Below are 15719 nucleotides of genomic sequence, written 5' to 3' on the forward strand. Positions count from 1 at the left end.
AATAAATTATGGATTCCGTTTACGTTAAAAAAGTAATATTGGCTGATGTATAGCTATACGATTTTTTTTCTACGGTCTTATATTAATAATGATATTGGTCTCATAATCCACTAGGTCAGACTGTAATCTTTTAATATATGTTTTTTTTGCATTAATTTGATTAAGTTTCTTGGTATGATAGGTATTTAACTTATACATTTAATAATTTAATTGATTTAAAACTGGTTCTGTTGGTTTGGAGCCTCCATACAGCAGCAGCTCCCTCTGAGAAACACTGACTTCATCTTTAACTTTAGCTCTGTTGCTTTAAGTTGACACACACACACACACACACACACACACAAACCAAAAACACACACACACACTCTCACGCACGCACACACACAGACACACACAAACACACACACACACACTTACACACACACACACAACCTGCAGAGCTGCCTTCACTGCAGTGCACAATGTGTCAGTGGTGACATTCATAAAAATGTGTCAGAGATAGTAAAGGAGGAGCAGATGTCCTGCACGGAGCAGACAGATGGAGCGTTTTGTTCAAGTATTGACAGTTCAAACATAATCAATGATCAGCTGAATGTAAAGATCCTGCTGGAACACACAACACACATCAGCTGAGGAGAGATTAAAGAAGACCTATTATGCCTTTTCCCCTTTCCTTTAGTGTGTAATATAGTATTTAGTGCATGTAATAGGTCTGCAAAGTTACAAAGCTCAAAGTCCACATCACTGGGAGTTACTCTCCCCCACTCACAGAAACACTGCTCCTGAAACGCCTTGCTTCAAGTCCTGCCTTTTCTTCCGTATAATGTGGTGATGTCACCAAGTAACATATTTGCATAACAGCTTATTTGGCCCGCCCTCAAACAAAGCTAGTTTGAGCGGAGCTGGAGCGTAGTCCGAAGAGTTTGGTTCGGTTGACCGATCGTTTCAGACGAAGACAGTTTCTTGAACATTAAAGCTGGAGTAGGCAGGTTGGAGCAAATATGATTTAAAAAAAAAAAGTTATTTTTATAAAACGGTCGCTATATCCTGACAGTAGTACATGAAACAGATAATCTGAGCCAAGCTGGATCCTAGCCGTCTCTGAGCAGCTGTCAATCACTGGCAAACTCCGACCAAACGGTCAAACTAGGCAGCGCTGATCAAATATGAATCAATATTCTGTTACTGTAATGCCTATTTCTCTCCACAAATGTTTTCATAAACATCTTTTAGTGTACTGTTTAGCTGTAAAATGAGAAAGTTTGTGACCCGGCAGCCATGTTGAGATCAGTTTAGGAAATACCAAGCAGCACCCACCAGCCGGAGCACACTTTCTCAAGTCGGTAATAACGCTGTTTATGCAAATTTGTTTTAACGCCACTAATTTCTTTATCGCATTAATGCAATTTGCGATTTTAGGTTTTAAAGCTACAGTGAAGATACTGGTATCATATGAAACTATAGAAAACCTAAAGATCCATTGGTACCAAACATGTCATACTAGCTTTTTGCCAAAGAGGTTAAATAACGCTCCAAACATACGCTAAATGTTGGCGAGGAAAAACTGGCTTGTCCATTTTCAAAGGGGTCCCTTGATCTCTGACCTCAAGATATGTGAATGAAAATGGGTTCTCTGGGTACCCACGAGTCTCCCTTTACAGACATGCCCACTTTATGATAATCACATGCAGTTTGGGGCAAGTCTTAGTCAAGTCAGCACACTGACACACTGACGGCTGTTGTTGCCTGTTGGGCTTGAGTTTGCTATGTTATGATTTGAGCATATTTGTTTATGCTAAATGCAGTACCTGTGAGGGTTTCTGGACAATATTTGTCATTAGTTTGTGTTGTTAATTGATTTCCAACAATAAATATATACACACATAAAGCAAGTATATTTGCCCATGTTGATAAGAGTATTAAATACTTGACAAATCTCCCTTTAAGGTACATTTTGAACAGATGTGCAATTAATTTGCAATTAATCAGCCCTTAAGACAGCCCTAAGTGTTCATGGGTGTTTCTTGTACACAGTATAGTGGAGTGGACACACTGAGCAGCACTAATGATTGTAACAGTGGAAACATTAAGGGAGGAGCAAACTAACAGAACCAGAACAGAGTAGAACAGCAGCAGCAGCAGAGTCAGTCAGTCAGTGAGGAGTTCAGAGGAACACACCTCGTGTTTCCTCTCCTCCAGCAGCAGCAGTCAGTCAGTTTAGTCTCCAGACTTCCAGTGAGGAGCAACATTTGGTCTGAGAGGATCCGCCGGAGAGTGAAGCTGCTCCGGTTCCTCTGGTCTGCTCCTCACGTCCTGGACACTCGGTAAAAGGACCGAGAGGGAGAAGAAGGCAGCAGAAAGAACCATGTTCTCCTTCATGTTCCTCCTCCTGGTTCCTCATGTGCTGCTGTCCTCCACACGTAAGTAGCAAACTTTTAGTCAACTGACAGACCGACACAACCTGCTGGACGGTACCGCGGTGCTGTCGCTGCGGACCGTGTGTGTGTGTGTGTGCGTGTGTGTGTGTGTGTTAAAGTTAAAGGTGAAACCAGTGTTTCCCAGAGGGAGCTGCTGCTGTATGGAGGCTCCAAACCAACAGAACCAGTTTTAAATTAATTCAATTAAAATTAGCGCAAAGGGTGACATTTTTTTTGCAAGTTTGACCTGCCCAGGTGTTATTATCAGCCCACCTATAATAATAATAATAATCATAGTCATAATAATCATAATGGATCATAATTGGAAATTCTGGAAAATCCACACAAGGTGGATTTTCCAGAATTCCCTGTGCTTATTTTTTAGGAGGAGGCAATGTGGATAAAATATAAAATATGTATTTTTATATTGCGATATTGATATATTGCTATACTACATTTTATGGAAAATCGATAGAGAACGTGTATATATTGGGAATATTAGCTTTTGAAAAAAAAAAGAATTAAATAGCTGTCAAATCAAGAAATTTCATTAAAATTAATTAAAATATTATATTAAAAATGACAGTCGGACCTAGTGGATTTTGGACACGATTATCACTATTAATGTAAGACAGTTTAAAAAAAAAAAAATCAGACAACTATACATCAGCTAATATTATTTTTTTAATGTAAACATAATACAATCTAAATTTATTTGTAAAGCGCATTTTAAAACAACAACAGTTGACTAAAGTGCTGTAAAATCAATATACTGTATAGTAAAAACCATAAAAACAACAAAAATATTCCTTAATTTCTTACTTTTTGTGTGACCAGGACATTTTACAGTTAAAAAAAAAAATTGTCAGTGCTTTCAAGTGGACAAATTATATTATGGAGATACTTTCTAAATGTGTCCGCAAACATAAAATATCTAATCTTTGATATTTCTGTAATGCAAATTCTTATTTATCAGCTGACACATATGCATATACCAAAGTATTTGCAAGAATCTAAAGTCTCATATGTATATTATACTCATATTACTCTATTTTGCTCATGATTCTACACTTTTTATTGCTGATATTTATTACCAATCTTTTATCTCATTCATGCCTTATATATTCCTTGTATATATGTGTGTAGTCTTTGCAAATGCAATTTTGTTGTGTTTGTATAATGACAATAAAGTTCTTGAATCTTGAAAAGTCAGCTGATAATTTAGGGGTCTACCTCAGATGAAAATTCAATATTGTCTACAAGGATCGCTAATACATCCAGAAATATTAATAGCTACCACGGTATCAACAGTACGGAAAAATCTCTAACAATTGACAAATATATATATTGTCTCATGGTCATCAAATCACCATAATGCTTATTTATTTGGGATTGCACTGTAACCAACTGATAGTCTCAACAAAACAAAAATATTGCGTAATTTTAACATTCGCCACTGAAATACATCCAGATAAAGTGACACCACATGAATATGAGAGTAATGATTAGAAGTTATTGTGTACGTAACGGTGGATTAGACTGAGAGCAAGACCTATTAGACATGGTGCTGGTGTTGTAGCTGATGAAACAAATTGAAATAAACGGTGTTCATCAGCGCTGTTGCGTGAAGGAAAGATAACAATATTCCAAGTTATTACCATGCAGAGATTCATAATCATGAGACTGAGAGAATAATCTGCAAGAAGCTTCTGTATGTGTGATGAAATATGTAAAACACATGTATGTTTATTATGTTTTATATTGACTCCCACTCACTGAGGCCCAAAGGTCAATCCTCACTCTTCTTTGTAGACACAGTTTTCATGTCTGTACATGAGTCTTCATATTAGATGCTACTGAATCCAGTGAGGCTGGAAACAGCACATATGTTGGAAAGCTTGTCCACCGCCCACCTGGAGCACGGTTAATAAAACTCTACACATTAACCCTCGTATCTCTGAGACGAAGGAGCCCAGTGGTAACATTTCTCATGTGCATCAATCATAAAGGCAAACTTTACGTATAAGAGGGGTCGCTGTATGGAAAAGCATTCAAGGATTTTACCGACACAACTGGGATGACCTCTCTGACTGATCCTACTGAGGCTCCATAAATCCACTTCATTACTGGGTCATAAATATGTGCTGAGCTCCTGCTCTGTTGTGGTGCAGTGCTGCCGCACTCCTCCTCCTCCTCCTCCTCCTCCTCCTCCTCCTCCTCACACAAACATAAAGTTTCCTTACGGTTGGCAAGAGATTTGGACACTGTGTGTTCAACGCTGAAACAAATCAAACCACACAGACTAACAGCCTCCCAGGACCTAATGCATGTTATTAAGGAGAGTCAAATCAATGAAAATTAAAGGGGACATATCATGCTCATTTTCAGGTTCATACTTGCATTTTGTGATTTTACTAGAACATGTTTACCTGCTTTAATGTTCAAAAAACACATTATTTTCCTCATACTGTCTGTCTGAATATACCTGTATTCACCCTCTGTCTGAAACGCTCCGTTTTAGCGCCTGTCTCTTTAAGAAGCCCGGTCTGCTCTGATTGGCTAGTGAGAAAAATATGGTGCACCTCTGCAGAAGTATAGGGTGCGTTCCAAATCGCATACTTTTTCTGTTTTACTTTTAGTACATACTGCAGATACCCTTACAAAGTACGTACTGTTGGGACACACTATTTTGTCATACAGTAACATTGCGTCTTGAACTTTGACCCTCTTGCTCGAATCAAATCTGCTGCACAGAGGATTGTGGTTCAGAATAACCAGAAAAGCATGCTGGCTTGCATACTGCAAAATGTGACCGGATGTAGTAGGACATCCTGGTATTTTTGGCATACTGCTTTTGACATACTGTGTATTGGGACATACTAAATCTTTTACTGGCACACTTAATAGTCTGGTAGTAGTATGGGTATTGGAACACACAGGTAGTTCTCTAGATTTTGGACATTTGGTCAGACAAAACAAGTAATTTGAGGTCACCACCTTTGGCTCTGGGACATTTTTTCACTAATAGAATTCAATGAAAGCATGACATGAAGAAAAGTAAAGTTTTTAATACTATGTACATGTGTTTCCACCCTCCCCAGACGTAGCAGTGATCTCCCCTCAGGATCCCGTCCTGCCCATCGGCTCCAGTCTGACAGCCACGTGCACCCTGAGCCCCAAGCTCGGCCTCCGCTCCAGCTCGTTGTACTGGACCCTGAACGGGTTGAGTCTGTCCAGCAGCACCTACAGCGTGGTGAGCCCCGACACCCTGAGCGTCACCCTTCACAACCTCAACGGCTCCCGGCAGCAGTCCGGAGACAACCTGGTGTGTCACGGAGCAGACGGACACGTCCTGGCTGGTTCCTGTCTCTATGTGGGCAGTAAGTGGAGCCTTTTCTGTCTGTGCACAGTCATATGGAAATGTCTCATTGAGCTGCACTTGGTCCCAGGAGGCTTATAGGAGGCGATAGTGTGTATATGATATAATGAAATTGAAAAACGTATGTTGCGAGTTCAGTTCTATAAAGATGTGGTTTGTTAAACAGTCTAAACAAGCATGCTGGTTTTCTTAATTGTCTCTTTTTGAGCACAACCACATTTTCTATGGTGTTAATATACACACAAAAACCCTGAATATGTTGCTAAGCAATGTGGATAAGAATAGGGCCAAATAGTTATGAATATTATATTCAATTTCTGCCAATAAATCCTCCTCAATCCTACACACTGTACCTTTATCACTAAGTAGTTGTATTTTATTTGCCTTCACCACTTTTTAACTTGATTTCAACATCTGAAACAAACGTTTGTTTGCTTCTTGTATCTTTAAAAATTGTTTTTTCATTGTTCTTGTTTCCCCCCTCCAGGGCCTCCAGAAAAGCCAGTCAATTTAACGTGTTGGTCCCACAACACGAAGGACTTGAGCTGCAAGTGGCGCCCGGGGGGGCGGGGCGAGACCCACGTCCGAACCAAATACACCCTCAAGTACAAATTGAGGTGAGCGCCCCCGACCTGCAGCAGCTCACAAGGTGCTCACCTCGTCCGACACCGCTCAGGTAGTGAGTAGTAGTTTATCATCTGCAACACACACACTGGGCTCAGAGGCTGCAGTGTGTTGTGTCGCTCGTGTGTTAAACTGTTAAAAAAATAGTCATTCAGAAACAAAACGTCAGAGTTTATTTTGGTCATTGTGTTTGTTTTTTTGTCCAGGTGGTACGGGAGAGAGAAGGAGTGTGAGATTTACAGCACGGGGAGGCAGCGGTACTCCTGCTACATCCCCCGCAACCTCGCCCTCTTCACCCCCTATGAGATCTGGGTGGAGGCAGCCAATCAGCTGGGCTCTGCCACCTCTGACATCACCACCCTGGACATCCTCGATGTAGGTGGGTGAGCAAAGCTTTTGAGGATGTGTTTTCCTGTCCTTTCTTCCATTTGTTTGTCGGCAGATCTGCTGCATATGGCGAACACACTTCTCTAGAGGAGAGGGGGATTTATTTTTACGGTTGGCTCCCTCCAACAGCATTATAGGTTCAGGCTGCTACTCTCAAAGATAAATCGTTTTGTTGTAAAAGTTAACCGCACATCCGATGCCTCGCTGGTAAAAAGCTTCGCAGGTTTCCCAGCGATAAGTTGAGGTTATGATGTACGAGCGATGGCAGGTGTTGTGGCCTCCAGCGAGTCGAGCGCCACATTTCGAAAGCAGTGTTTATTGTGTCTGTGACTGGGCATCCTCTCCCTCAATTCATCCTCTCTGCACACTGAAGGATAACTTGGAGCTGTGAGTGTGTTGGAGGAGAAGGAGGAGCGTTGCCACATGTATGATGCATTGCACTGCCTCAATAACAGAAACAATAAGCTGGGAGTATATTTGTTCTGGCTTGGTTCCCCTCTCTCTCTCTCTCTCTTTCTCTCTCTTGAGCTGAATGCGACAGAACAAATAAAGCTGAAAAAGAGCTTCATGCACGCGACAGCAGCAGTGAAGGATGTCTTGCAAACAGGAAACACTTTTACAAGTTCTTTAATAAGATCCCTTCAAAGCACTTGATTTGTTTTCAGCCTTTTATTGCAGAAGGTAAAATGTTTGACTGAGGGAACAACGCACTCTCTACAGGAAGTACAGACTGAACTAGAACCACCCAGCCAGTCTGTACAGGAGGGGAAGTCAAGTGACATTTTTATATATTCAAATGAAAATACTTATATCTTCTACTTATTTGTTGTTCTAAGGAACCTCTGGTACGAGAATGTCCAAAGGTGACGGACTTCTGGAAAATTATTTTTTAAATTAGACCCTTTCTATAATCGTTGGAAAATTAGTTCCCTTTAACTTCCAATGTGGAGCTGTCCTGTTTAAGGTGCTAAATTTGATATTCAGAACAGAGGGATTGCCTCCCCATGGCTCTCAACATGGCGACGGCTGAGCCGGCCATGGATGTATAAAGAGAACTGGATGCAGCGTTGGAGGCTCCCGTTCATTCCTATGAGTGTTGCTCAGTGACGCATGAAGCCAAAATGGCTCAACTGCCGAGTGATAAAGTACCCGAATCATCCGGCGATCTTCCGCATGCATCGGGCTCATAGAGAAGTCGTAGTAGCCTTAACTCTAACTCTTTTGGGCCCAACGGCATCACGTGACGGACATGGAAATTGTCGTACCACCGTTTGACCACTACAAAGATTTGGTTCAAAGCCCGGCGCTCTTCCTGGTGGGGATTGGACTCAGAGCTAATGGTGCAAACAACGGCAACAGTGCTGACAGAGCTGACAGTGGGGGGTAACCTGAGGGTTGGTGCTACACTTCGGCAACGATGTTGTGGGTCGGGACGGCGTTATCAGCGCTAACCGCCGTATGAGAGCAGTGCAGAGCGCCGTCCATTAGCTAGCCAGTGGGGCACGCTCACATGCACTAACCTGCACAAAAAGGCACATGAGGCCGGCCCGGCTACGTAAAAGCAACACAGAGAAGATTATAACACATATTTATGGAGAGTGACTTCATTCTCTGCTCAGGTAGACATTACTCCTCTATATCTTTACATAGCAAATAGTTGTTTTCTGCTATATTAATGCTCGTAATTTCATATAGAGAACCTTTAAGGTAATTTGTACAAAAACAGTAAAGTAAATAAAAAAAGATTTTGTACAGTATATGAGACAGATGGCAGATTGCGGACTCAGCACTGATCATTCTCACCATGAAGAATGATGATGTGGTCTGGTGTTTGTCTGCCCTCAGTGTTATAATACAGTATCCACTGTAGGGTTTATCTCTCTCTAGAGGTCATTCAGACCTCTCCTATCCTGTATCACCGCCCTGATTACTGTACATCTGCTGTACACTAACGTTTCAACACCTGTCCTTGTTGGTGCAGTGACCACTGACCCTCCTGCCAACGTGCAGCTGAGTCGCGTCGGCGACCTCGAGGACCAGCTGACGGTCCGCTGGGCCAGCCCCCCCGAGCTCAAGGACATCCTGTTTCAGGCCAAATACCAGATCCGCTACAGACTGGAGGACAGCTCTGAATGGAAGGTGGTCCGCACACACAAACTCTCTCCGTAGCTACGACACCTCTGAGTCAGCTGTGGAAATATTTGGAGGTGCAGCATTGACTGATCTTTAGCCTCCTGCGTGTGCTTTCATTACAAAGCAAATAAAACCTTGACTGCTGCTCGCCTCTTTGCTGGTTCATTTTGAACGCTGGCTGTCATCCAAACGTGCAGTAGTGAAGCTCTTAGAAACTTTAAAACTGCTTCTTTGGTGTTTTGTCTCTGCTGTAGGTACATACAGTCATATCTTTGAGTTATGGATTCCTTATCAAATGAGAGGATAAAGCAAATAATGTTTAAATATCCACACTACATTTAAAATGCAGAAGTCAGAAACAGTGATCATGAAATATCCTTTTCACCTGTGCTATAGGCAGATGGAAAAAAAATAAAAACATTGAGAAAAGATACGGCAAATAGAAGGATTTTGACTCTGCTACTACCGTTTTTATGACATCCTCTCTGTCATTTTGTTCCCTCTCACAGGTGGTGGACGATGTCGGTAACCAGACGTCATGTCGGCTCGCAGGCCTTCGGCCCGGGACTGTCTATTTTGTCCAGGTGAGGTGCAACCCAGTGGGCATCTACGGCTCCAGGAAGCCCGGCATCTGGAGCGACTGGAGCCACCCGGCCGCCGCCTCCACACCCAGCAGTGGTGAGTACATCACAGAGGAAATTTTCATACAAGACTGACTAAATAAAACTGTGTTTTATAGACATTCAATACAAAATCCACCAAATGTTTATAAGTTTAAATGGTAAATGGACTTGCATTTATATAGCCCCTTTCTAGTCTTGCAACCACTCAAAAGCGCTTTAGTAGTGTAGTTTGGTAGTCTGTATTCATCATTCAAAAAGGGAAACCGAAAGACCGAGGACGGTGGATATACAAGCCGCTGTTATGATACATACATGAAACAAAGCGGCGTTTGACGACCATTTTCACACCACTCTCATTCACCACTTAGCTTCATTCCAGATGGCCATGTCGTTGGCCATTCCTCACTTCCGTTTCTCTTCTCATGCACTGATTCGTTTAAGCTGAACAGCCAATCAGAGTGATTTCTCTCACCGACGAGCTCCGCCGATGATTCAACATGCTAAATCGGCCGAAAAACCTCTGACACGGGCAGACTAGAGCTCTAGTGTGTCAGGGCCTTTACGCTACATGTCAACATTCACATACACATTCATATACTGATGCCCATCAGGATCTAATCTAAATATTCATTCATTCACACACCGATGGCACAGCCTTCGGGAGCAATTCGAGGTTAAGTATCTTGCCCAAGGACACTTCGACATGCGGACTGGAGAAGCCGATCTTCTGATTAGTGGACAACCCGCTCCAAACCCACAGCCACATCCATCTTTCCTTTCATAGTCTGACTCATGTCTTTAAATGGCTTTTAAAAGCTTCCCAGACGTCTGTGATGCCCACAAATCTTGACCATTCTAATAATCAACCTTTCATTGCCAATTAAAGCCAGAAAAAAACAAAGTCCTTATCGTTTCAACATCCTGAACAAGCAGATCCAAACCGCATGTGACCCAGGAGAAAGCAAACATCAATAGGCTTGATAGAGATCTCCCAGCAGAGGATTAGAAGGAACTGCAGAGAGCCAGGGGGACATTTTGATAGATTTTTGTCGTCGGCTTCAAAGATTGATCAAGTTAAAAAAGCGGGTTGTCTGTCCGCGGCACACGCAGGGCCTATAAAGCCTGAGTGGAAGCAGGTTTGGGAGCAGGAGGAGCAGATAATGACTTACATAGGTCATGCGGTATTTGCTCCCCAGGGGGAGGAAGTCGTTATCGGGTTCTGTTGTTTGCCACAAAGAATTGATTGTAGCAGACTTACAACTTTCAGTAGCTTTTCCTCTGCAGAAATAGAAGTACGGTACATCACCTCCACAGTTCAGGACGTTACACTGACAAACACTTATCTTTATATAAACTGTTCACATCTCGCTTTGTGAAATTAAACAACATTTAACATTTTTCCCAGAAGCCTCTGAGAGGTTTTGATGTGCTACTGTAAATGTTTCTATATTAAATATATTTTGATAGTACACCAGAGCATTATCTTAAGGTTTGAGACTGATATTAGAAAAGTGTAATTTCTATCCTACAAAAAAACGTTGGACTCGGAGAAGTTGTGATCGACATTAGTTATTGTTTTATAGGCTAAACAATTATTGTATCGATAATAAAAAACAAGAGTCTACAACCATGCTAAGATCTCTGTAAGTTCCTAGGCACAGTGGTGCTTTGAGCTAAATGCTAACATCAGCATGTGAGCAAGAGCTGTCAGCATAGACTGTATATAAGAAGTGGACGTATGTCACCCATTGGTTTGTGGACTGCTGTTTTGAAGCATTGAGTTCGGCATTTTGGCTGTAGCCATCTTAGTTTTTTGCAACCAGAAGTGACACGAGAGGATGGAGTTAAGTACAACCGAACACTGAATAAGACATTTTTAGGCGACCAAAAAGGTTATAATTAACTTCCATGGAAAACGTAAAAAACACACTGTGAAAGGGTTAAAGTTCTAAGACGAAAACACGGACAACACCGTGGTAATGACCTGTCAATCACAAGACAGCCATGCCCTCTAAAGCATCCCCTGCAGGAGTTGCCCCCCTGCTGGCTGTTAGAGAGAATGCAAGTTTAAGGCACTTCAGCTCTGGCTTCACTTTTCAGACCCGGAGATAGCCCACTGGCTGTCATTAGCTTTGAAGGTATTTGGTCATAAACTAAAGTATCAAACAAACAAATGGAAATTTAGCGCTAGATGAGAAGTCAGGAGATCACCAAAGTTATTACAATTTATCCTGTGAGGAACGTGAACGTGTGTCCAGAATTTCATGGCAACCCATCCAGTAGTTGTAAAGATATTTCAGTCTGGACCAAAGTGGTGGACCGACCGTCAGACAGACTGATATCACCTCCCCCAGAGCCTAAAAACACTTCAATTTACTTTATACTTCACCAGGTTCATCTACTCAGTATCAGTACTGCTTCAGTACTACTATCAGTACTACAATTAAAACAGTTCAAACCATAATACTAACAGTCAAGTAGATTAATCAAAAGGGGAAACGATCATTACTTGCAGCTCCACCACATATTTATTTATTAGAAGAGTGAAGGTGTCTGTTCTATTGTATTTTTATCTTGTGTTTTATGTGTTGATTTTTTATTTTACTTTTGGTGTTTACACCAATCCATAATTATTGAAAAAGTGCAAAAAACGAGGAACCATGTCGATCACATTCATGCTGACACATGACATAGTAAGCCGCCGGTGCATAATCTCCAGGCCTACACCACCTTGCACTAACACTTAACGTCCTAACTATAACCTTGACGCTGTTTTCTCATCCTCCCCCCTCTCTTTCACCTCTTCCTTTACTCCCTCACACTCTCCTCCTCCTCCTCCTCCCCCTCCTCCTCCTCCTCATCCTCCTCCTCACTCAGAGCGCCTGCAGAGCGGCTCCTGTGATCCGAAGCCTGGTGAGCAGAACTCCACCCTGCGGCGGGAACTCAAGCAGTTCTTTGGCTGGGTCCGCAAGCACGCGTCCGGCTGCAGTGGCATGTCAATCAAACTGTACGATCAGTGGAGGGTGTGGTTGCAGAAATCACACAGAACGCGCAACCAGGTAGGTAAGCACAAGCACTCTTTTACTCTTTCTCTCTTTTCATTATCTCTGCTGAGCTGCACTCACACACACACACTGTCAGCCACTGCTGCATTGAAGTCCTGAACTGAATTTCTGACCCTGCCTTTGTTATGCCATGTGGTCAGCATTTCTACAAACACAAAGAAGACTGGTTGGCTCTGTGAAGTTTCAGTCCGTACTTTATGATAAGGTAAAATGTGCGGTTTCGACTTTACTGGCCCAGAAGTGGGAGCATAAAAAGTTGATGCACTCTGATTTTTATTACATATTTTAACGATGTAGACTTGATCTGAAGCTGATGACCACAACAAAGAGAAATGAGCATGTAAATGCAATTAACGGCCCACTGTAATGTGGTCCTTTTGTTTTCTCCTGGCGTGAGGAGCCCCTCTTCACTAAAATAACTCGGGCCAAATGGCACGCAGAGGCCCCGCCATCTTCTGTGTGTTTATGTGACTTTTGTGAGGAGTTCAGATCCTTCAGCCACATCCTCTCCGCCGCTCAGTCCTTGAACTCACAGAAACCTTCACTCTACCTGACTCAATTAGCTCAGCAGTCTCCAGGTTTTTTTTGTGCTTTACGGGGCACACGCTGTCTCCTGAATAATGTCTTTGTTCACAAACCGTGACAGGTTCACATTGATTACCTTGAGAGAAAGGTAGCAGAGGGGGGCAGGGGGCGATACGCAGAGAATAAGAAAGAGATGATGATTCAAATAAAGAAGAAGAAGAGCAAAAGAGAGGTTGAGAGAGAAGTGGTGGCAGCCAGACGGAGCAATTACCGTGATGATTGTAGATTACATGGTTTGTCCCGTTGAACAGTCCCAGTATGAACCATCTGCTTTTTGTCTTTTCAGATTCTACAAGACGATAACTCATAGCAGCGCCGCTCAGCACCACTGTGGTGTTTAATTCAAGACCAGCATCAAGAAACACTGACGGATAACTGGCCCTGCGGGCCCCAGCTGTGTGAGAGGTCCAACGGACCGCCTGAGGGATGCTGCAGTGTTTGGTCAGAACAGCCATAACTTGAGTTTTAAAAGGGCCCGAGTGGAAGATAACTGAAGTGAGACAATGCAGCCTTTTTTCTGCCATTTCCGCTCTCCAAATCTATCTGTTAGATCTGTTCTCACAAACAAACGTTAAGGCCCTCAGTAACTGCACTTTTATTCTGAACAAATAAAGTTATTGTCACAGTTTTTATTAAGTTAATGTAAGAAAAGCAAGTCTTTAATGGTACTTTGATGTGAAATGATACTAAAGCTTGACTGAAGTATCTAAAAAACTAAATTGCAACGGCAGTAACAAGAGGGAATAAAATGTACAAAACAACCATAACTTTTCCAGCTCAAAAAACATTTTGTACTTAAAGGTGCTATTGATAACATTGATGTCGCATCCTCCCTCCCCCGTTCCACTGCATTCACTCAATAACAAGTCATTGTCAGGCACTTACCGTCAATCTCAGACATTTATCCGTTTTTTCCACACTAACTGACGACCAAGAGTACCAACGTCGTTTTACTATTGGCTCACAAGCCTTGTTAGGAGTGGGAACCAAACGTCAGATATCTTCCACAGAGATAAACAAAACATTCATTTCAGACCCGCCAAAATCTTTAATAATTTTATTTTTGAGGAAAAGCCATACTTTTATTCAGCACCTTTCTGAAAGCTGTGTATGTATTATTATTATTATTTTTTTAATATTCATCTACACAGAAATGTTATCAAGAAGACCTTTAAGTATTGTAAGTATTTTTGTAAAGCTGTGGTTGTCTCCAGCCAAATCTGAATATGTGAGATATACATTGTTATGATTGTGATGGCCTAGGATGGTTTATCTCTACATGAATTACTGCTGGTAATAATTAATTCAGGGTAGGGCTGCCATTAACCATTATCGTCATTATCAATTAATGTACTGATTAGTTTCTCAATTAATCATTTCATCTAGAAAATAGTGAAAAACTTTATTTATAATTTTCTTATAATTTATCAAATCCAAAGATATTCAATTTAACTGGAACCAATGAAGTAATTTTCTGTTGAGTCTAATCGATTGTTTCAGAGAAAAGTAAATTTGTGTAATCACCGATGAGCTGTTTAAACACCTTCATGGCTTTCAGTCATGTAGTTGAGCTCAATGGACACACTTGTGGACGGACTTGATTTCATAATATCCACAATTTATAAAGTGTGCATCACTTACTTGCGGAGTTGATAGAAGGTTGAGGTTTGGGTTGCAGCAGGCGAATGTGCAGTGTGTTACGCTTGTAACAAAATAAAGAAACTGTAGTTTGATGCATCCATCAAAGTATGCAAAGAAAAACTTTATTCAACATCAAAAACTAAAGTGAAATAAACTTAATCCTCTGGCATACAGCTTGCTTGAGAGCAGTTGAAATAGAAAAACAATTCCTTCTCGGTGGCCTCATGTCACACACCTGTGTCTGCTTCTAAATGATGAACACCTGGGAGAAGGTTGCCTTCAGGGCTTTCTGTCAGAAAGGGTTTATTTAAACACAACCATCATTTTTTTACTTAAACTTAACCAAGTAGGTTTGTTCCCTTAACAAAAGGAGATGAAAAACTTCTCCCATGTGCAAATGTGAGGTGATTGCATCATTTAAAACTCAAACTGCGACGCCTTGTAGTTCTTTAACAAAACAAACAAAAATGGCTCCTACAAACACAATAATCAGACATCATCTAAAATGTTGTATTGAACCATTCATATGGTTAAATTCCTTATATTCCTAAACTGCAGCAAGTGTTGGTTGTCAGTAATTGAAGCCAGAGCTGCAACGATTAATCGATTAGTTGTCAGCTATTAAATTAATCTCCAACTACGTTGATAATCTTTAATTGGTTTGAGAAATTTCTTTAGAAAAAAGTCAAAATTCTGATTCCAGCTTCTTAAATGTGAATATTTTGTGGTTTCTTTACTCCTCTATGACAGTAAACTGAATAACTTTGAGTTGTGGACAAAACAAGACATTTGAGGACGTCAGCTTGGGCTTTGGGAAACAATGATGGACATTTTATAGACCAAACAATTTATCGATTAATCCAGA

General features: G+C 41.5%; 1 protein-coding gene across 2 annotated transcripts; it reads left to right on the forward strand.

The window, feature by feature from the left end:
* The first annotated feature begins 2041 nt into the window (after positions 1-2041).
* Positions 2042-14088, forward strand: crlf1b (cytokine receptor-like factor 1b). Of its 2 annotated transcripts, none has more exons than XM_037770811.1 (8): positions 2042-2420; positions 5519-5797; positions 6284-6413; positions 6627-6799; positions 8789-8946; positions 9450-9618; positions 12441-12626; positions 13500-14088. In XM_037770811.1, exons 1-8 carry the CDS (start codon positions 2366-2368, stop codon positions 13514-13516), a joined length of 1167 nt encoding a protein of 388 aa, XP_037626739.1. In that variant the 5' UTR covers positions 2042-2365; the 3' UTR covers positions 13517-14088. The 2 variants fall into 2 exon arrangements, with proteins under 2 accessions (XP_037626739.1, XP_037626737.1); XM_037770809.1 differs by having other exon boundaries at positions 12441-12622.
* Positions 14089-15719: the final 1631 nt, after the last annotated feature.

Source organism: Sebastes umbrosus, chromosome 5, assembly GCF_015220745.1.
Source record: "Sebastes umbrosus isolate fSebUmb1 chromosome 5, fSebUmb1.pri, whole genome shotgun sequence".
Taxonomy (NCBI): domain Eukaryota; kingdom Metazoa; phylum Chordata; class Actinopteri; order Perciformes; family Sebastidae; genus Sebastes; species Sebastes umbrosus.